General features: G+C 60.8%; 1 protein-coding gene across 1 annotated transcript; it reads left to right on the top strand.

Annotated features, from left to right (window-relative positions):
• Positions 1 to 612: 612 nt before the first annotated feature.
• On the top strand, positions 613 to 20,302 carry NR5A1 (nuclear receptor subfamily 5 group A member 1; the record flags this gene model as incomplete). The annotated part of the gene is made up of 6 exons (XM_080820481.1): positions 613 to 723; positions 850 to 991; positions 3,053 to 3,678; positions 10,236 to 10,355; positions 12,118 to 12,265; positions 20,055 to 20,302. Exons 1-6 carry the CDS (start codon positions 622 to 624, stop codon positions 20,300 to 20,302), a joined length of 1,386 nt encoding a protein of 461 aa, XP_080676607.1. The 5' UTR covers positions 613 to 621.
• Positions 20,303 to 21,658: the final 1,356 nt, after the last annotated feature.

Here is a 21,658-nt window from a genome sequence, read left to right as displayed (position 1 = left end):
TCTCGTCTCCCCCCGGGTTTTCTCTGCCCGGCATCCGTGTGTCTCTGTCAGCCTCGGATTTTCGTTGTCTCTGTCGCCCCAGGGCGCTCGCTCCGTTAGGCGGCGTCGGTCGGTGTCTCTCGCTCCCGCTCTGGCCATCTCTCTGTCTCCCCCGGACTCTGTCTCTGTCTCCTTCGTCCCTGTCCGATCCGCAGAACACTCGAGGCCCCACACCGGCCGGGCTCGCCTGTGTCTCCCCCGCGGCCGAGCCCATCTCGTTTTCTCAGAATCGGGGTTTTGTTCTCAGACGAACGAATCCAGACCCGAGCGCACCGAACCGAGGGTCCCGGAACGGACGCGCCGCAAACCACGCCGGGGGAGCCCGCGGGCGGGGGCGGGGGGCGCGCGGAGCGGGAGCAGGAGCAGGGGGACAGGGCCGGGGAGGGCCGAGGCGCGGGCCGAAGCGGCCGCATCCCAGGAAGGGCTGCTCGGGGCGCTCGAATGGGCGGCCTCGCTCCGGGCGCGGTGACGGGGGGCAGCGGCGTGGGGGCGCCGACCCCGCCGGCCCCGGGTCTGCCGCGCCGCCACTCGCGTCCCGCCCGCGGTGACCCTCTCCTCCCTCCGCAGGCAGACGCCGCGGGCATGGACTATTCGTACGACGAGGACCTGGACGAGCTGTGCCCCGTGTGTGGGGACAAGGTGTCCGGCTACCACTACGGGCTGCTCACATGCGAGAGCTGCAAGGTGAGCGGGCGGCGGGCGGCGGGCTGGGCGCTCGGGGGCCGCGCGGGCGGCCGGGACGCGGGGACGGGCCCGGGGAGGGGGACACGGGGCCTGCTCGCCTCCCGCGCGGACTCCGCTCTCCCCTAGGGCTTCTTCAAGCGCACGGTGCAGAACAACAAGCACTACACGTGCACCGAGAGCCAGAGCTGCAAGATCGACAAGACGCAGCGCAAGCGCTGTCCCTTCTGCCGCTTCCAGAAGTGCCTGACGGTGGGGATGCGCCTGGAAGGTGGGCGCGCGGCAGGGCGGCCTGGGACCGCTGACCTCTGACAGCCCGGCTGGGGGGGGGATGGCGTGCGGGTGGTGGAAGGGGTGCGAGGAGGGCACCCGTGGCCTTCTTAAAGTTTCTGGGGGCAGCCGTGGGCCCCGCAGGTGAGGTGAGGCCGGCTCTCCGCGCGGAGGGGTAAGGAGTGGCTCTGTCTGGCCAGGGGACGCATGCAGGCTCAGCGGGCTTGGGTCCAGAGGCATCCGCAAGGGAACCCCAGGGAGAGGACCGTCCCTCCAGCCTCTGAGAGGGTGTGCAGCTCCGGGCAAAGCCCGGCAGACCTCCTCCCTCTGCAAGGAGACCTAGGACACCCCCGCTGACACCCAACAGCGCGGGAGCCAGGGCGTTTAATACCTTAACCAGACAGAGTTCAAGTCCCAGGGCCACCACGCACAGGATGATTGACCCTGGGCAACTTCCTTAACCTCTCTGAGCTGCAGATTCCCCATCTGAAAAGTGGACCTAACAGTAGTTAGGTCCTTCTTGAGTCAGTGTGAGGGAATTGTATGAAAGGCTAGTATAGAGCAGCTGCTATTATTATTATTATTATCATTATCATTATTTATATGATTATCTGTCCATCATCACAGCCTTCATTCATCCAGCCCACCCAAATGTTTGTCCATCCAAAAGTTCACTCAGGTTGATCACTTAGTGGGTGAAAGTCCTTCTGCCGTGTTCTTGGGAGGACCCTGAGAGGATGAGGGAAGGGGAACAACGGGTCCCAGAGGACCCAGGCCCATCCCTCCCACCCCCTCCATCCTCAGGGGAGGGAAGACATTTCAGCAGGAAAACCTCAAACTTTTTGAGGGTGGACAGTCCTGGGCGTGCGCCCTGCTGGCCCCAGCCGGGCTGTGCGCCGAGCAGGCAGCTGTTGGTTCAAGTTTTCAAACAATGTAGAAGGTCCCTAGTGGCTCTGGGAGCCGCTGACCACAAGTCCTGCCACCTAGAGGAAGGACTCCCAGATGAGAGGGGAATGTCCCAATATCCCCAGCTCTGGGTCCTCCGGGGCCAGGGGAGCTAGGTGTTTGCAAGTAGCAGCAACACTCCGGATGCAGCAGAGGGAGCAGAGCCGGGCTCTTCACCCCTGCGGCAGGAAGATGGGCTGAATGGACCTCCAAGACCCTTCCCTCCTGGGCACCACCCTCTCCTTCCTGCTCTGTCCCTTTTCCTAGAACCCAGGGTGGGGTCCTGTCTGAGCAGGGCCTGCGGCCACACTCTAGCTGCAGAGATGCACCTGTTGGGTCTGGCCAGTGACACATTCTTGGCCAGGCGGTGAGACATCTGGTGAGCCAGGGAGGTCCCTTCTTCCAGCTCGGAACCCTGGCCAGCCCTAAACTCAGCGTTCATATCTGAAGGCACTGGGGGAAGCCCGAGTCATTTTGCAGTCGGGGCTCGACAGAGTCGGGCAGTTGGTCAAGAAGCGAGCAGCTGGACCCTGGGCACTGGAGGGTGGCTGTGAGGAAGTCTGACCGGGGCCTGCTTTCTGCTGCCATCTCCCTACTCAGCCTTGTACTGGGCACCTGAACCCGTTGCTGAGTCCCCAGAAACTCTCAGCCTGGGTCACATGGCATGATACTGCTCAGCAGGATGACAGTGGACAAGAGGCGGGACATCTGGGGCAAGGACAGTGGAGTGTGCCTAGATGAATCCAGGAACACTTCTGGAGGTGGTGACCCTAGGGCTGGATGTTTGGCAGGCACGAGAGAAGGAAAGGGTTTGAGGCAGAAAGAATATGAAGGCGGGGTGGGGGGGGGGGTTGGAGGAAGAAGGACACGTGCCAAGCCAGAGGAGCAGAGAGATAAGGCGGTGGGGAGAGAACATGGGGTCTTGGAAAGGGTGATCCAAGAGGGCAAACAGAGCCTCGAATGCCGGGCTAAGGAGATGGACTTCCTCTGTGGGCAGTGGGAGCCACGGGAAGGTACTGAGCAGGGGAAGTGACACAGTTTGGGAAAGATCTGTGAGTGTGGCCTTATGGCAGTTGGCTTGGAGGGGCTGAGGCCAACGCTCTCCTTCTGCCCGCAGCTGTGCGTGCTGACCGAATGCGGGGTGGCCGGAACAAGTTTGGGCCCATGTACAAAAGAGACCGTGCCCTGAAGCAGCAGAAGAAGGCACAGATTCGAGCCAACGGCTTCAAGCTGGAGACAGGCCCCCCGATGGGGGTGCCTCCCCCACCCCCTCCCCCGCCGGACTACATGCTGCCCCCTGGCCTGCACGCGCCTGAGCCCAAGGGCCTGGCCTCTGGTCCACCTGCTGGGCCACTGGGCGACTTTGGGGCTCCAGCACTGCCCATGGCCGTGCCCGGTGCCCACGGGCCCCTGGCCGGCTACCTCTATCCCACCTTCCCTGGCCGTGCCATCAAGTCTGAGTACCCAGAGCCCTATGCCAGTCCCCCGCAACCTGGGCCACCCTATGGCTACCCAGAGCCCTTCTCCGGAGGGCCTGGTGTGCCCGAGCTCATCCTGCAGCTGCTGCAGCTGGAGCCAGAAGAGGACCAGGTGCGGGCTCGCATCGTGGGCTGCCTGCAGGAACCGGCCAAGGGCCGCCCTGACCAGCCCGCACCCTTCAGCCTTCTGTGCAGGATGGCTGACCAGACCTTCATCTCCATCGTGGACTGGGCACGCAGGTGCATGGTCTTCAAGGAGCTGGAGGTGAGTCCCTCCTCCCACCTGGCTGGCCGCTGGGTCTGGGGGGGTCCTCCTGGTGCCCAAGCCTCCATCCCAGTTAACCTCTGGATGGAGCTGTCCCGCCCACTGGCTTCAGGCAGCATCTGGGCGCAGGGAGGTTTCTCTGGGGACACTGAGGAGTGTTTCTGGCCCATCACAGCCTTCCTTGCTCTTCTCCCCACCGCCCTCCCTCACCCCTCCTGCTCTCTTTCTTTCTCTTGAGTCTCTATTTGTCACAGACTCTGCTTTTTTATCTCTGCCTCTACCTCTTTCTGTTATCCTTCTCTCCCTGATGTGCTGTCTCTCTGCATCTCTGTTTCTCTGGGCCTCTAGGTCTCTGTTCCGTTCTCTTCCGGTCAGGGTCTCTGTAGGCATTTATCTCTCTTCCTCTGAGACCCTGAGTTCCCCCAAAAGACTAGCTGAGTCCTTTGGAAGCTGTCTCTGGCTGCCCCAGCCCAGTATCGAGAAGAGGACACAAGTGATCCCGTCCTCCCATTTGGAGAGGCCGCCAATCCCTGCCAGCCTCAAATATGATAGGTGGGGGTCTTCGTATCTCAGAGTTTGGAACGCTCGTGGACGTTCTCCTTCCCAGCTAAGGTGAAAGTTCCTGCTGTCCCCTGCGTCTCTTGTTCGTGATGGCTGGTCTCGAGGGTCTGTGTGTGCAGTGGGGGCTAGGTGGGGCTTGTGAGTGCTGTCACTGATCTTCCCAAAGGAGCCCGTCTACCTTTTTCCCAAGTCTTCCCTTCCCCTGGATTGAAGTACCTGCAGCTAAAGTAAGCAAGAAAGCAGCGGGAAAAACTGAGGCCAGATAGGGAAGAGGTTCCCAGTCCCCGTGCCTGGTGGTTTAAAGGGCCCAAGGCCTGGGAGCTGCCCCTCTGGGGCCCTGGCTCCCTGTGAACAGGGTGCTCGGCCAACCTCTGAGGCCGCTGGAGCCCAGGCAAGGCCCTTCTCGCTGGCCGGGGCACAGACCATCTTTAGTCCGGGCTGACTGGTGTGCGGCTTTCCCCGGCCGGCCTCCCTGGCTGTTCCCGGGCTGGGTGTAAACAGCAAGGCCCGCTGCCCTCCCTGCTGGGGCCACTGCAGCCTTGAGCGGCATTGTCAATGCTGACGCCTGGGCTTCCTCCAGGGGCATGTGGCCGGATGGGCCGGGGGCACTGCCTGCCTGGGCTGGCCACGGGCGGGACAAAATAGGAGGCTGGGCCTGTAAGCCCTTGAGGCATCATGGGGTTGGGGGGCTGGAGTTGGTGGTGATGATTGCTGCTTCCACAGTGCAGGAGCTGGGGAAGTGCCCTCCTTCTGCTGCAGGCTGGGACTTCTCGCCCTTGTCCCCGCTCTAGGCCAACCTCATGGATGGGACAAGAGGCGGGACCTTGAACAATCCCGTCTGCCTTTCACTCCTGGCTGGAGGTCCTGGTTGGGGATGAGGATCCCAGGACCCTTGGGTTGGTTGCCAGCTTCCCCTCCAGACTTCCCATGAGCCCCCTGTGCAGAGGGGAGGAGGAGCAGAGCATTCCTGGCTTTCCAGAACCCTGGATCCAGGGGCAGGGCACTTCCTCTGGCCGCCTTCCTAGTCTCTTGGGGTTTTTCACGCAGGATGGGAAGGGCTTTTGTCCCAGCTTTGCTGAGTGTTTTTTCCTGCTTCTGGCTTCTCTGTGGTCCAAACCTTCCTGCTTCCCCTTCCCAGAATCTCTGAATCGAGCCCAGGAATATGAACCATGGTCACCATCTTCTGTAAAGGAACCTTGCAGATAAGTACCAGCCCAGCCCATAGCGGGCCTCTTCATCAGCCACGTGGAACTTCTTTCCTACTGGTCCAGCGAGCCTGGCTGGTGTCTGTTTGCAAAGCCAGAGGTGGGGAAGCAGAAAAGTGGGAGTGGGGCTGAATGACCCTGTTCTCCCTCTTAGGCGACCATTCATCCCCCCACCATCTCCAGGCTGAATACATCTTAGGAGACAGAGTGGGGAGCTCCCTAGCTCTGAGAGTGGGGCACTTGGGCTGGGCAGTGGGCACCTTGAAATGAATTGGACCCAGGAGGCAGCCAGGCTTTTGGAGGAGACAGACAGGCACCCAGATGATGCTAACACAGGCCCTCCAGGGCTCTGGGAGTGATGGAAGGGGGGTAGTGGGGCCCAGCAGCAGGGCAAAAGGCTCTATCTAAGGAAATCAGGGTTTTCTTTGATCTCTACCTTTCCAGAAAGCAGTCTGAGAAGGTTAAGGACATCCCAGGAAGGGGGAACAGCATAGGGAAAGACCTAGAAATGTGAAAAGGTGTCATATGTCAGGGAGTTTCAGGTGGTCCTCTGTGTCCAGAGAGGTTGGCAGGGTCAGAAGCAGAGCTTGGACCAGGAGCCAGGGCTGGCAGAGGCCCCACATCGTGGGACAGGGATGGGTCCTACCATGGAGGCTGAGCTCTCCCCAGAGGCCACCCAGTCCCCTGTGATGCTGATGACATCTCGCTGCCCAGGGGAGGGCCTGGGGTCCTTACTGAGCTGCCAGGGATGCTGGGAGCCGGGATGCCCTCTTGGGGTTCTCCTCCTCCATCCCCTCTCCCAGCTTAGATGTCCCTCTGCCTCTGTTTTTCATCTCACGCAATGGAGGTGTGTTGGCGCTGACCGTGGCAGAGAAGTTCATAACAAAGACCAGGATCAGAGCAGCCTGTGTTCAAATTCCAGCTCCATCTGCTCTGCTGCCTAACCCCCCGGCGTGACAGTGGGCGAGGCACGGCTCCTCGGCCCTCGGTTTCCTGAGCTATACAATAAGGGGAGTTGAAAGAACTTCTACTTCGTAGGGCTGTTGCAAGGATTTAGTGAGCCGGGATGGGTCCCCGGTCCCGCACAGGGCCCAGTGCACAGGAGAGTTTGGTAGGTTGCGGTGGTGGCTCCCGTCCTTCCTGTCCCCTCTGCTGCTGCCCCTGTAACCGACACTTGCAGGAGGTGCTCAGGCCTGGCCGGGAGGAGTGCGAAAGCACAGGCTTTACCCACGCTCCCCTGGGCACTATGTCCCAGGAGCAGACGCGGGCCAGGCCACCTCGCCCTGGGCTTAGAAAGCCACTGTGTGGCAGCAAGGTGGCAGAAACACCTGTCCCTGCTGCTCTGCTCGGGTGGAGGGCCGTGTGTCTGTCCAAGCCGTCAGCCTCTCGGGACAGTTCCCAGGAAGGGCAGGCGGGCAGGACGGCCCATAGGAGTCAGGGAGGGGGAGGTGAGGGCCAAGAGTGCCTAATGACCCATTTTGACATCACTTCACCCTCAACATCCAACTGGGAGGCCCCTGATCGGCAACAGATTGAACGGCTCAGATTGATGGTTTCATTTAAACAGCAGTAACTCTGTCACTCCCGGCCTGACAAACGACGACCGGTCGACCGCTCCGCCGGGACCGCGCCCTGGCTGGCCCGCGGCATGTCAGTCACCGGAGAGTTACAGAGCCCGCTGGCCTTCGGCTGCCAGACGGATCAGACCCCGGGGGGCTCCAGGGGGGGGACCCTGCTGGGAGGGAGGTCAGCTCAGCACCCATAAATACCCCTTCTCCAGGGCAGGCTGCGAAGCGTCAAGGCTCCGGGAGGATTTATGGCAGACCGGTGGGAGGGGTGGGTGGCTGGGAGGCTGAGCAGACAGGCCAGGCCGGCGAGGGGACCCCAGGGCCAGGCCGGCAAACGTCCTTGTTCCCCGGGGGGCCAGGGAGGTCCGAGAGCAGAGGAGGAACCTTTGCTTAGGGAGAAAGCGAAGCAAGGTGAAAACCAGCCTCTTTGGTTAAGTGAGGCTCTTAGCCACCTGCTTTCCTGTGGAGAGGGGCCTGCAGCGAGGGCCTTCTGGTTTTCTTTGAAATAAAAAGAGGTGTGTGTGTGTGTGTGTGTGTGTGTGTGTGTGTGTGTACGCGCGTGCACGCTCATCTGTGTGTGGGCAGTGTTTGAGAGTTTGGTGTGTGTCCATCTGTCCACCTAGAGGAGGAGCAAGTGACAAGTCCGTTTGGCCGGGGGTAGGTGGGCACATCAGCGGGGGCAGGATCTGCAGGAGAGCCCGCCACGGGGCCACAGAGCCCTTCACAACAGACGCCCCTGTGCTCAAGAGGGAGCATTTGTTTTTCCAGTTCCTCAGAACAGAAAATCAGGGCAGAGGAGGATACGTGGCCGAGTGGGGACTCGAACAGAGGGACAGGGCGCCGCGGCTCAGCCAATATTGCATCTCGCCGCCCTGCCACCCCTATCAGCCCCGTGGGCAGGGCTGCCCCCACGCCTGGGGTCTGAGGTCTGGGTACAGAGTCTGCTCCCAGGGCTTGGCCAGCTGGGTCACCGTGACCCCTCTTGCTTTCTGCCCGAAGCTCAGCCTGCTTATCTCCTAATTCTCCCCTTTATCTCTCACTCTTCCACCTCCCCACCCCCCTGTTCCTTTAAGCCAGGCCCGAGGGCCCCAGTGAGGGGTGAGCAGAGCCCAGCCCCTCATGTCCTCCTTCTCTCTCTGCCTCCATCTGGGTCACCCAGGATAGGCCACTGCCTCCCGGCCGGCGCCTTCCATGCAGGCCTCGGGACTTCCTGGGGCCCTCCAGCGGCCCGGCCCAGTCGGGGGCTTCTGGTTACCTTAGGCAAGCCTCCGCTTCCTCATCTGTAACGTGGGCAGAATGTTGACAGGAGGGGTGAGGAGGCCGGGGCTGGCGTGCTGAGAGTGGCCCCGGTCACAGGCAACTCCCCAGGCCTTGCCTCCCTCCTGGGAAACGGGTGGAGAGGCCTCCTGCCTGTGGTTCTCTGGGGACTGGCCACTTCCTGAGGAGAGATAGGAGAGATGTCTCTGTGATTCACCCTTGCCCGGGCCTTACTCTCTCCCGGCCCCTTCAATCCAGGGCTCCTTGCGGCTGAGCCCAGGGCCCCAGCCGGGCTTCTTGCTCTGACCATAGCTGGGCTCTAGGAAGCACCTTCTGCTAGGAGGGGAGGGGAGAGGTGTGCGGGTTCTTGACACAGAGACGAGGTGAGAAGGGGAGACAGGGGAGAGGGGGGGCTGGTGACTCAGAGCAGGACAGAGACAGGCCCTCCGTCTTGTTCTCAGCCACGGTGGGCCATGGAAAGAGTGGGCGCGCGAGGCCCGAAGGAAGCCTGTGTGTCCAGCTGCTCGCTCGTTCTCTGTGCACTTGTTCTCGGCCTCCATCTGCCTGAGGATGGGCTCCAGGCTGCCCCCTGGGGAGGGGGGAAAGAGGGGAGGAGGAGGCTTCAATCCCCAAGAAGAGAGAGCTGGTCACTGGCCGTTGCTAGTTCCCCTCAGGCCAGAGGCTGCCTGGATCCCTCGGGCCCCCCAGAGTTGGGGGCAGCCCCTCTCTGCTCCCTGTGCCTATCTCGGGAGCACATACGTGTTCATCAGTTGCTCACCGACCCCTCCTCCGGGAGCCCAGCGACGAGCTGGACACCAGTCCTGCCTTCCCAGACCTTCCCAGACCCCGCAGATGTTGGGGGAGGCAGAGGCGTGAACTGGTGTCATCAGATGTGGCAGGTGCCACAGCCAGAGGATGGTGAGGGCACCATGGGAAGAGGAGGGATTGAGGGGAGCTTTGCGGGGGAGGAAACGACCCAGCCATGGCCGGGCTGGGTCCTCTTCCATCCCGGGCAGCTCAGAGCGCGGATCTGGAACCAGACGGGGCAGTGTGACCTCGGGCAAGTTACTTGACTCCTTGGGGTGTCTTCTCTCCTCAGACTGGGGTTAGGGACTGTCCCAGCCTCCTAGGGGCATGGAGAGGTAGCACGGAGACTAGTAGCTGTCAGAGTTGGCTCTCATCACGGGGCAGGGCCCAGGAAGGTGCCCAGAAAGTACCAGCTGGGCAGATGGTGGCCGGCGAATGAGCCGCGGGGGCTGGGAGGGACTGGCGTCTGTAGTGTCTCCCCAGGGTGACCTGCGGGCCCCTGTGCCCTGGGCACTTCGGAGCACCCAGGAGAGTGAGGTATCTGTCACTGTAGAGGCTTGTGGACTGAGAAGGCCAGCCGTGGCTCTGGCCTCTCTCTACCTCTTTGTGATCCCAGGATAGTCCCTCGCCTTCTCTGGGCAGGAGATTGTCATCTAAACAATAGAGGTTTTGGCCAGAGGATGCTGAGGGCCCTTCTGGCTCTGGCATCCCACGGTCCGAGTCCCGCTCACCATGGTCACGAGTGTCCACTCTTGCGGTGCTAGGATGTCGTGACCCTTGGGGCGGAAGGACCCCCCCCCCCACTGGGTGGTGCTGTACTTTGCGCACTTCACAGATGAGAGACTCGAGGCTCAGAAGGCTATAGAACTTGCTTAAGGTCATACTCCTTGTAGGAGCAGACCTGGGGCCTGAAGCCAGGTCCGTTGGAGTTCTGAGCACCTCCAGTGGCTTGTTTTTTTTTTTTTTTTTTGCTTGATCCCTGCTACCCTTTGATGAAGTAGGCAGATTAAGCAAAAAGGGCACAGAGAGGGGAAGCAGCTTGCCCAGGTCACATGTCCAGGTGAGCCCCTGCATCGTGGGCTGGGAGAGGGAGGGGTGGGAGGAAGGTCCCCAGCCGAACCGGCTGGACCCCAGCCCCACACGTGCCTCTTCCCTGCAGGTGGCCGACCAGATGACGCTGCTGCAAAACTGCTGGAGTGAGCTGCTGGTATTCGACCACATCTACCGCCAGATCCAACACGGCAAGGAGGGCAGCATCCTGCTGGTCACCGGGCAGGAGGTGACCAGACCCTACTGTGTCCTGTGCCATGCCCTGAAGGATGCTTCCAGAATTCTGAGCCCAGAAGAGGTCCTAGGCCTCTCCAGGGCTGGCCCTGGGCACCCCAATGTCAGCCCTTTCCCCAAGTTCATGCCCCACCTCCCTCTGACCAGCCCTGGCCCTGACCTCGACAGGTTCCAGCCCTGAGGAAGCAGCTCAGGGATGTGGGGAGGGTCAGGGAGGCTCTTGGAGGAGGTGAAGGTGGCCCTGGGTCTTGAAAGAACACATAGGGGTTGGTCAGGTTGTAAAGGGTGGTGGGGGCCAGTCCCACCCCGGTCACAGTAGAGGGGACAGCATGGACAAAGGCACACAGGGGGATGTTTAGAACCTCTGAGTTACCAGAGGCTGCCGGTATGTGGGTGCTAGTAAGTGGGTTTGGGGGACCAGGAGCCTTGTGAGGCGAGCGGCAAGGCTGGGGGCAGGCCCTAAATCCTGAGTGGATGAAAGGAATGGGTGAAGGTGTTAGGGCCCCCCGTCCCCCCAGCAAGGAATTACAGGCCCTAGCGTAGGAGATGGGACCTCCTGAGATCAAGCGGGGAGCAACAGTAGAGTTTTAAGTGAGGAAGGGCTCATCCAGGTTGTATTTGAGGAAACACACGGAGGGGGCGAGATGGGGGGCAAGGAAGTCGAGGCCCTTGTGTAATACTGGGGCCCCGGGAGGGGGCAGTTCAAGGAGGAAGACCACTCCTGGGTGTGAGGAGGTGTGGGAGAGAGGGAGGGAAGGAGGGAGAGAAAGAAGAGAGGCTGATGCCAGGGTCTAGGCTGGTGGGGGGAGCATCACTCCCAACGGGGAGACCGGGGAGACCGAGGAAGAGCGGTTGACAGGCACTCTGGGGGTGGGGGTTGGAGGCTGAGGCCCTGTATCTCCAAGCCAGGCCGTTGGTCCTCACGCCCTCTTCTCACCCTGGGTGTCTAGGGCCTCCTGGGCTGGGGGGAGTGCTGGTCCCGCGGGTGTGGCTTGGAGGCCCCCCGGGAGTGCGGACTGGAGAGTCTGGGGTGTGAGCGTGTTTGTTGGCCTATGTCAACACGCAGGCCCAAGTCTCTGAGGCCGTATCCACACGTAAGCCTGTGGTTGTTGAGATCTGCCTGTTACCACGTGTGGGAACTCATACGCGGGTGCGGGTCTGTCCCCTTACCTTGGGAGGTGACCATACAACCGCCTGTGTGTGTGTGTGTGCGCGTTCACTTCCTGAAATGGGTGGACCGCCCTGCAAGTGTGCCCAGGAGTGTGTGTGAACGTGAGCTGGAGTGTGTGTGAACGTGAGCTGAGGTGTGACCATGTCCCCAGTCTGAGCGGCCGCGAGTGGGCGTGGGGGCCCGGGCAGTCCCGTGGCCGGGCGAAAGGGGATCTGGGAGGACCAGACCCCACCCTGTCCCCGCACCCAGCGCGATGCGGTGTCTGCTGCGGACACCACACGAAACACAAAAGCCGCTCGTGCCACGGGGAAGGCGGCAGCTCTCCGAGCGTGAGGGACCCCGGGGTTGGCTCTGCGGCCGGCCATGGGGCCCTCAGCTTGCCCCGCAGTGAGGAGCCCTGGGGAGGCGGGGCCTCGCGGTGGGGCTGGAGGGTCTTTGGGGCGCGGGGAGCGGCCCCCACCCCCTCAGCTCCAGGGACGGGGCCACCCTCCCCAGCCTCCTTCCGGGCCTCCCCTCCCCTGCCAGCCGCGCCCCCTGCCCGCCGCCCCGTGTCCCCCGACCCTGACCCTGCCCTCCGCCCGCGCAGGTGGAGCTGAGCACCGTGGCCGCCCAGGCCGGGTCCCTGCTGCACAGCCTGGTCCTGCGGACGCAGGAGCTGGTCCTGCAGCTGCACGCGCTGCAGCTGGACCGCCAGGAGTTCGTCTGTCTCAAATTCCTCATCCTCTTCAGCCTCGGTGAGTGCGCCTGCCCACCTGCGGCGGCGGGAGGGCGACCTGAGGTGGGGAGGGGGCGAGGTTGGAGGCCCCGCCCCCCCGGCCCAGCTCCGTGAGGCTCCGCCCCCGAGAGGGCTTCCGCGGCGCGCGGGGACCCCTCCCGTGGTGAGTCAGGGCATGAAGGGACGTGGCCCCGGGCCAGGCTCTTAAAATGGAGGTTGATTCTTCCCTGGGCCTCAGTTTCTCTGTTTGGAAGTAGGGCCGACCAAGACCGCGTCTAAGATTGGCCCTCTGTGGGGAAGGACTCCGGAGAATTCGGTAAATTCCTGGGTGGAAGCACCAGAAAAGTGCCCGGGTCGCCTCCAGAGTTGGGGAGGCTCTGCTCCCTGGCTCCCATCCTGAGGTCCCTGTTTTCCAGGTTCCCTGCTCTAGGGGGGCCCAAATTCCAGCTCTGGGCTCCCCACTCATTCATTCGCTCATGTATTAGTTCTACAAACGTGCTGAGCCTGGGCACTCTGCAAGGCACCGGGGACACAGGGTGTCTCCCTGTCCCTATTGTCGTGCGGAGCCAACCCTACTGGGGGAGAGACGATAAGCATAATACAGTTAGTAAGCCACAGACATGAGTGAAATGGGCAGTGAAATGTATAGCCCGTAAGACCGTGAGTAGGGCTGAGAAGGAAAGTAAAGCAGGGAAGTGGCAGAGGGTGAGCCCAGCCCAGCAGCCCCGCGCCCTGAGTCAGGCAGGGGTCTCCGTCTCATCCCCGTCTCATCCCCTCCTGACCTGCCCAGCCAGTGCCGCTCCAGCCTCCACTCTGCTCGGGGCTGGCCTCCTGTCCTCCCTCACCTAGCAAGCCATCCATGCCTTTCCTGGGTTCAGCAGGGCTGTGAACACGGGCGTGTCCTTGCTCTCAGGTGGTTCCCAGTCCAATAGAGTCCTCTGGCTCGTGCTGCCGGGGCGGGGACAGAGATGGGGAACTCGGGACAGAGATGGGGAACTCGGAGTGGGGAACAAGGGCTCTGCCTAGAAGGCTTCCTGGAAGAGGGACATCTGAGCAGGGCCTTAGAAGATGAGTAGGAGTTTGCTGGAGGGATCAGTCTTTTAGCAGAGGCGTAGACAGGACAGCAGGTCAGAATGGAGGGGCACAACTGCCTTGTCACTTGGGGAAGCGGCAGGATTCAGATGTCATCTTTGTGGTAATGGACACCCTAGCCCTGGTCAGGCAAGGGAGCGCCTGCCCAAGCCTGGGGAGAGCTGGGCGGGATGGGCGGGTATAAAGGGAATGTTGATTATGGTTCCTGGGCCTGTCTCCTCACCCCACTACTGCAGTAGTTGGAGGGTTTCCGTGCAAGGCTACAGGGCTTGGTAGGGGACAATCACGGTGCTGGCTGGGGACAGAATCTTGGGCAGCCAATTAGGAGCTGTGGCCTGGAGCCCGTGGAGGGGCCTCTGGGGCCCCGGGCCAGGCTGTCTTCAGCTGGGGGAGGCCCTCTCTTCCCTCCACCGAGACCCGCCTCCGAGCCATGTCTCTGTGAGCTGCCAGGCATGGTGGCGTGTGGTTGGGAGTGTGGAGACTCCGAGGCATGTGCGTGTTTGTGCCCTTGCGGTTGTATCACTGTTTTCACACATGAACAAACTATGAACTTTCATGGGCTGGTGGCTTTTTCCATGTCCCGTCGTAGAAAGAATCTGTATGTAATTGGGGAGTGACGGGAGATTTGGAGACAGGAAGGATGTGGAGTGCACATAGAATTGAAGTGTGGGGTCTGTGGCGGTCGGGCTGCTTTCTATCTTTTTTTTTTTTTTTTTTAAAGATTTTATTTATTTACCTGACAGGTAGAGATCACAAGTAGGCAGAGAGGCAGGCAGAGAGAGAGGGAAGCAGGGTCCCTGCTGAGCAGAGAGCCTGATGCGGGGCTTGATCCCAGGAGCCTGGGACCACAACCCGAGCTGAAGGTAGAGGCTTTAACCCACTGAGCCACCCAGGTGCCCCTCGGGCTGCTTTCTTGACCAGACCCCAGTCAGGAGGCCTCCAGGGAGGTCCAGAGGTGGGGTGGTTGGAGGTGGGCTGCCAGCCACCGGCCTTCTTGGCCAGGCCTCCCTGTGAGCTGCTGCCCTTCTTTGGCTTTCTAGACCCCAGAGCTCAAGGCACACCCCTGTAGACCCTGCCCCTCTTCCAATAAAGCCTCGGGGGCTGGGACTACCAGGCCCAGCACAGCTCTGGCCTCAGCCAGGCGATAAATCCAGAACTTCTCCTTGTATGGGAGGTGGCGGGGATAAGGCTAGCAGAGCCCAGCCCAGCCCTCTTCCCAGGGTCCAGGTGAGTGGCCGAACTCTGAAGCCAGAGTGCTGGCCCCTCCTTCTTGCTTGCCAAAGTGGGGCCTGAGAGACAGGGACACTCTCCAGGGCTTGGCTGGCATAGGCTGGAGGGGCTGGATACAGGAGCGAGAGAGTGTGGATATGTGTGTGTGTGTTTTCACACATGTGAGGCACAGCGGAACAGTGCTTAGGAATGGGAACCAGGGACCGACCGCCTGAATTCTAAATCTGAACTCTCTCTCTGGCTGTGTGCCCTTGAGCAAGTCACTCTCCTCTCTGAGCCTTGATTTTCCCATCTGTAAGATGACCATCCTGATAATCCTTAATTTGCTATGAGGATTTCATGAGGGAATCCCCCCAAAGTGCTCAGTGCATCGCTTGGGCGCTTGGAATGTGCATTGGTAGTGTTTTCCTCCTAACCATCATTACCACCAGTGAGCAAAGGAAGAAACGAATGAATGAAGTGAATGAACGATCAAGTCAGTCTCCATCTTCATCGCGTGCTCCCAGGCACAGGGCCCTATCACAGGGATCAGGTCTGGCTGAGGTGGGTGGGGGAATGCCCAGCCCTGCAGGTCAGAAACTGTAGGGAGGCTGAATCTGGGAGGGGAGGAGGAGGAGGCGCAGCCTGCACCTGCCTGAGCTCCTGGGAAAACAGTAAGAGAGGAGGCAGCTGAGCTACAGAGGCTGTTGGCTGGTAAGTTCCAGGTTCCAGGAGGAGCCTGAGCAGGCCAGTGGGATCAGGGTTGGGCCAAAAAGAAGAAACCACCCCACACTTAAGATATCAAGGAAGACTTCTTGGAGGAGGGACCTCTGAGCTGGGCCTTGCAGTATGAGTAGGAGTGTTCTAGGTGAAACAAAGCAAGCGGCAGCAAAGGCAGCAAAGGCGTGTGCAAAGAGATGGGGAATCCGGGAGGTCTGCTGTGGTGTGGGGCAGGGAATGGGGGGAGTGGAGGCTGGGGAGGCGGGCAGGGACTGAGCGGTGCAAGGCTTTGAAGGTCAGGCCACCGACCTTGACCCTTCCCTTGGGAAGGCTTTTCAGCTGGAGTAACATGATCACATTTGCATTTTAGCAAGGTCCTTCCAGCTGCTGCAGGGGACAAGGTTGGCAGTTGGCAGCCCAGAGCCCTGCAAGAGGCTAGACCTGGGGCTGGAGTGAAGTGGACAAGTTTGGAGAAGAGGAGAGGGAAGATCTGCCCAGAGTTTGGAAGGTGGAGGGGGGTGGCTCTCCCATGGTCCCAGGCCCCAGGCCCCAGGAGTAAGTCCCTAAGGGACCTGGAGCCCAGAGAGGGATGGCCACTTGCTCTTAGACCGCCACCTGGCATGCTGGACATCACCCTTGGGGCAGTGCCTCCCTGGGCTGGGCAGCCCTGTCCCCTGTGACAACTGTCCCCCCACGCCCCCCCCCATCGCCTGCAGCCCCCTCAGCGCCTCCTTCCTGCCTGCCTCCGCAGAAGGGTGCCATTTGGCGTCTAAATAGCCTTCTCCCTGCAGGCGTGGAGGCAGGTAAGGAGGTTTAATTAAAATTAGTGCCTCTCTCCTGGCAATCGCGGTGTTTATGAAGATGGGCCCGGCTGGCATTGTTCCGCAGAGGACTTAATCGAAGCTTAATGGATTGACCTAACATTCGATTTCCTGACTCCCATTGAGGCGGCCGCCGCAGCATTCCCTTAAGCGTTTGCAATTTACCCACTGCTCCGCGCCAACAAAAGGCGGCCTGAATAGCAGCCCCACTCGAGGGGCCATTGTGCGCGGGGGCGCCTGCCTGAGTCACCGCTATTGGGACAACATTCTTTATGCCTCGCTGGAATGAAAGGATTATTCAAATATTCAATTAAACCGTGAAAAGGGGGCTTTTCTGAGAACCCGGGGGCCCCCAGCTCCGCAGCGCTAGCAGGCTGCTCTCCGAGGTGGGGGTGCCATCTCCCAGCCCCCTCCCGCCTCCCACCTCCAGGACTGCTGGGGCTAAGCAGGCTGGGGGTGGGGGGGACATGGCAGGCTTTTCTCCCCTGGGCCCATCTCCAACCTGCGGGGTCCCGGGGCCCGGAGCTGGACACACAGATCAGGTCCGGTTCCCAGTTTGCAGGTGACAAACAGCTCAGGGGAAGGGCCTTGCCCAAGGTCACCTAGTTGGTGATAGAGCTGGGATTTGAACCCCTGACATACTAAGGGGGCACCTCCAGGTCTGTGCGACTCCTGCTCCCCCTTAGCCAGTGGAAGAAGGGCGTGGCGTTCGGTGAGATGTTGGCTGTCACACCCATTATTCCACAGAATCCTCACGACAGTCCCTTAGAGGGGGGTGCGGGGAGGTGGGAGAGGGGGCATGACTTGACAGTGGTCTCCTCCAGGGTGAGGAGGAAGAGAAGTCTGAAGTCCACAGTAGCCTGGGAAACCTAGGATCCCGGGCGTGGGGGCCCTTTGACAGGACTCCTGGATTGGACAAAACGTAAAGTTTTCATGTCCCATCTCTCAGGAACTGATGTCCAAGCCTGACTCCGCCTGTGCTCACCCACCAGGCTGTGGAGCCGGGAGACCTGGCTTTGCGTCCAGACTCTGGCATCTACTCGGTGGCCCAGGCACACCCTACGGTCCCTGAGCCAGGGGGAAGCCCTTTTCTGCCTGCCTGGGTGTCTTTGGGGATTAACTGAGCTAGAGCACGATGCCCTGCAGGTGCCCGGGAACCTGGGTGCACCTATACTGCAGGGTGGTCACTGGGGCTTAACTGGTGACGGCTTCTTTTCCCCAGCCCAGTAGCCCACTGCATGGGTGCGGTGGGGGGTCTCCAGGCTGCAGAGAGCTGAGAGATCCAGAGAACTGTTAAGAGTGGGGGCTGTCCCTGAGCGCTGTCCTTGTCCGCACCACCCCCTGCACTCCACCCCATTGTCCCTGTGCGGTACTGCGGGGCTGTGGGGAACAGTAAATCCTGGTAAAGCCGAGGCTCTGGTCCTCCCAGCCCCCTCCCACTGCCTCTACTGCAGCATCCCAACCCATCCTTCTCCACCCCCCCGCTATTTCCTCTGGGGGGGGGCTTACTGCTCTGTGGCCTTGAGCTGGTTCCTACCCTTCTCTGGACCCTCAGCCTCCTATAGCATATGGTCAGAAGGCAGTATCAGGACAATTGGCCAGCCTAGGCTAGGGGTGGGGGGTGGGGGGTGGGGAGTGAGGGAGCAGTGAGGAGAGGTGAGGGTGGGAGGTGAAGGTAGACAGGACTCTATGGGATGAAAACAGGTTGGGACAGGGATGGGCCAGTAGTCACCTCTTGTGCCTAGGAGGCCGGCTTCATAGAGGGTTGGGGCTTCCCATGACCTTTGAGTGTGTCTGGAGTAGTCCAGGCTAAGGAGCAGGGCTGCAATGCACAGTTGAACATGTTGTTCACTGCACAAGGGCCCCTAGGCAGGGGATGAATAGGGGCTGATATCCAGCTTGTGAGCCCCTTGCCATACTGTCTCTGTGGACAAGGGGAAACTTCTTTCTAATTGGCACCAAGGTGCCTTATGGGCTCATGGTGATCCTGGGGAGGCAAGGGAGAAAGTGACCCTGGCTCACTGCAGGGAGGTGAGGCGGCCAGGGGTGGGGGTGGAGGACGGGGGCCAGATCCTGCCATACGCCTTGGGCCCAGCTCAGGTTTCCCTAAATCCGACTTTGGACAACACAAGCCTCAGCAGGCGTACCGGGGGCGGCTGGGGATCAGGGTTGCCAGGAGCATGGAGCCCTCCTGGCGCAGTGGGTGTTAAGAGGGATTAGAAGGGCCAAGGGCTGCACATGCTGGGCTCCAGACTCCCCCGCAGCCACGGAGCTGATGGGGATGGGGGCAGAAGGGAAGTGGACGGATGACCACTGCCTAAACCACTGGAGGCCAACTCACGGCCAGGCCGGGCCGGATTTGGGGCTGGGGGACAGATCCCGTACATTCCTGCTAAACCTCAGTTGCCCGGCGAGGCACCAGCTGGGGGTGCAGCCCAGGAGCTGAGAGAGACACCCACCAAGCCGTGATGAGGACTTGAGTGACAAACTGACCCTCTCTGGGTGCCCCCGGGGGCCCAGGCACCTGCGCCAAGTGGGCGTGCCCCGTTCACAGAGGAAGGAGGCCTTGCGGGCCAGGAGGGGACAGGGCACAATGCCACGGCTCCTAACTGGTGGGACTGGGACTTGAACCCCAATCACCTCTCTCCAAAGACATTTTATTTTTCGTGTCTTCACTGCACCTCTCCTGGGCGTGCAGGAGGCACTGGTCACACTCCTCTGTCCCTGGCACAAGCGATCACTGGTCCATGGAGAGCGGACAGCCCTTGCCTCTCCCACAGGCAGCCACGCCTTCATGTTTAACTTGGATTCCTTGTTTGTCCCTGTTCTTACATAATGCTCAGGCTTCTGTGCAAGCATTTTTAATTTATGTAGATGGCTTTGCCTTGTAGATTGTACTCTGGACCTTCCTTTTCTGTTTTTTTTTTCCACATAGCTCTATGCTTTTAAAGATCTACCTGTTTGCTTTGTGTTATGTCTGCTCCGTTGCTCGTGTCTCCTGTGCGGGACTCCCTGGGGTGCCCCCCCAATAAATGCAGTTGCCGTGAGCATCCACATCCCCCCACGGCCCCATGAGAGAATCTCCTTGTGGTACTGGAGGCTCTTGATCCGTAGACAAGAGGAGTGCCTGTCGCTGTCTAGAATAGGGCCTGTCCACCTATGGTGATGTGGGGATGATGCAACAGGATGGTTTTTTGTTTTGTTTGTTTAGTTTCCATACCTGGCATGGAGCCTCACGTGGGGCTTGAACTCATGACACTGAGATCAAGACCTGAGCCGAGATCAAGAGTCAGATGCTTAACCAACTGCCCCATCCAGGTGCCCCACGATGGTTCTGACCGTCGGGCTGGGGTTGGTGTTGATCATGGTGGGGTGAGAGTAGGGGTTACAGTGGTGACATACTGATGTTCTTATGTGCCCTACACTGTTCTCCAAGCACTTCCCACCGACCATGTCCCTGAATTCTCCCGACAGTCCTGTGAAGTAGGTACTCTTGTCACCTGTCACATGCGCAGGGAGACAGCTGGTGAGGTGGGGATGGTTTTGGAGACGATGGAGGTGTTCATCCTGACCAGTGGGTGGGTGACGGTGGTAGTCATGATGGTGGCAGGTGATCGTGGTTGGGGGAGTGATGGTGGCAGTGGCCATGTTTGGGATAACTGCAGAGAGGGCGGTGTTGGTGACAGCTGCTGACGGTGGAGACAGGAACGGCTGTGATGGTTGGGGGGATAGTGGCAGCGGTGGCCACATTTGGGAGGGACGCGGGGCTGTCCGTACCGGCGGTGGATGCTGGGGACTGTGCTCCTCCACCGCTGCGATGGCCGTGTGGTGGCCACGGGAGGCCTGGGCGCGTCTCTGACGGTAGTGGCACCCGTGTCTTTGGTGCTTCTAGGGGGTGTTGGCGTTGCCAGTGACGGCGACTGATGCGGTGGGCTGCTGATGGTGACGGAGCCCCTCCCTTTGCAGATGTGAAGTTCCTGAATAACCACAGCCTGGTGAAGGACGCTCAGGAGAAGGCCAACGCCGCCTTGCTCGATTACACCCTGTGCCACTACCCGCACTGCGGGGACAAGTTCCAGCAGCTGCTGCTGTGCCTGGTGGAGGTGCGGGCGCTGAGCATGCAGGCCAAGGAGTACCTGTACCACAAGCACCTGGGCAACGAGATGCCGCGCAACAACCTGCTCATCGAGATGCTGCAGGCCAAGCAGACCTGAGCCTGGGCTGGGCGGGGCCGGGGCGGGGCCGGGCAGGTGGGCGGGGCCGCAGCCGCAGCCGCCCCCCGCCCTCCAGGGGACTGAGTTTATTCTGCCGGCCCAGGAGCCCCACCCTGCACGCCCCTGCCCCTGCGCTCTCGGCAGCCCCGTGTCTGGGAAGGTGGGTGAGGGGGGACGGGGTCTGGTGGAGGTAGGGTGGCCCCCGCTCGGAGGGCCCCCGAGAAGGCGGCTGCTAACCACCCTCTCACCCTCCCCTTGCTCCCCTGTCTGTCCTGGAGTCTGGACGCACAGATCCGGGGAGGAGGCTCGGGATTCCCTGGTGAGCCTCCATGTCCCTTGGGTCCCAAGTTGTCCCTTTCCCCTCTCCGGGAAACAGAAGCAGAGAGACGTTGAGGGGGCACCAAGTGGAGGAGAAGAGAGGGAGGGTCTCCAGAACTCCCTCCCGGAGACCAGGAGGGCAGCCCTCTGTTCTGTCAGCTAGGGGTCACTGAGTTGGCGAAGTTGGTCAGGCACTGTGGGGCCTGGAGGACGCTAGGGGGAGGGTTAGGACCAAGCCCTCCTCCCCAGCCCCTCCACTCCGTCTGACTCGTGCAGGGGAGAACTGTGACATGCTATCTGAAAAGAATTTCTCTGCAAGTCAGCTCTCTCGATCCCTCTCCCACCGAAGGAGAAGTTTCTATCCCTCTCTCGCCAGGGAGCCAGAACATTCTAGCCCCACCCATAGTTGGCCAGCCCAGGCTGATATGTGTCTGCAAAGGCTGTAGTCAAGAGGTTTGTGGGTTTGGGGGTTTCGTTTTTTAATCTAGTAATCTAGAGACTCTTGGAAAGGTGGGTATGTAGTGGGGGGTGGGGCAGGGAACGGATTTGAGGACTGAGGCTGGGACTTGAGGATTAGCCCCAAGTACAGCCATAGTTTCTCTCCAAACACCGTGTGCCAAGGACCCCGTGGGTAGTGCTGGGCCATTGTTTTGGTCCAGAGAGGAGCTGTTGCTTGCCCCTCCTTCGATGAACAGCAGGATGTCCTGTCGGGGCTCGGAGTCTGTGTGTGTGGGAATACGGGTGAACTCGAGGAGGGCGGATGGGTCTCCAGACGGGGGACACTGCTCATAAGCCCCTTCCGCATTGGCCCCGTCCCATTGGATCCCTTACTACAAACCTTTGAAGCTGGGTCTCCGCTCCCTGGCCTCCTCCTGCCCTGTGTCCTGAAGGACACTCTCCAGGGCCAGGCGCTAGGGGAGGCCTTGGCTCTCCTTGGTCCCTGGGCTGGGTGTCCGCCGTCTTTTCTGCTTTCACGTTGCCATTGCAGCTTGTGCTGAGCCCGCCCCGTTGGAGGTGACTGGGCATCCATGCCCCCCT

This window comes from Martes martes, assembly GCF_963455335.1.
Source record: "Martes martes genome assembly, chromosome: 12".
NCBI lineage: Eukaryota > Metazoa > Chordata > Mammalia > Carnivora > Mustelidae > Martes > Martes martes.
This window is presented reverse-complemented; position numbering and strand designations above follow the sequence as displayed.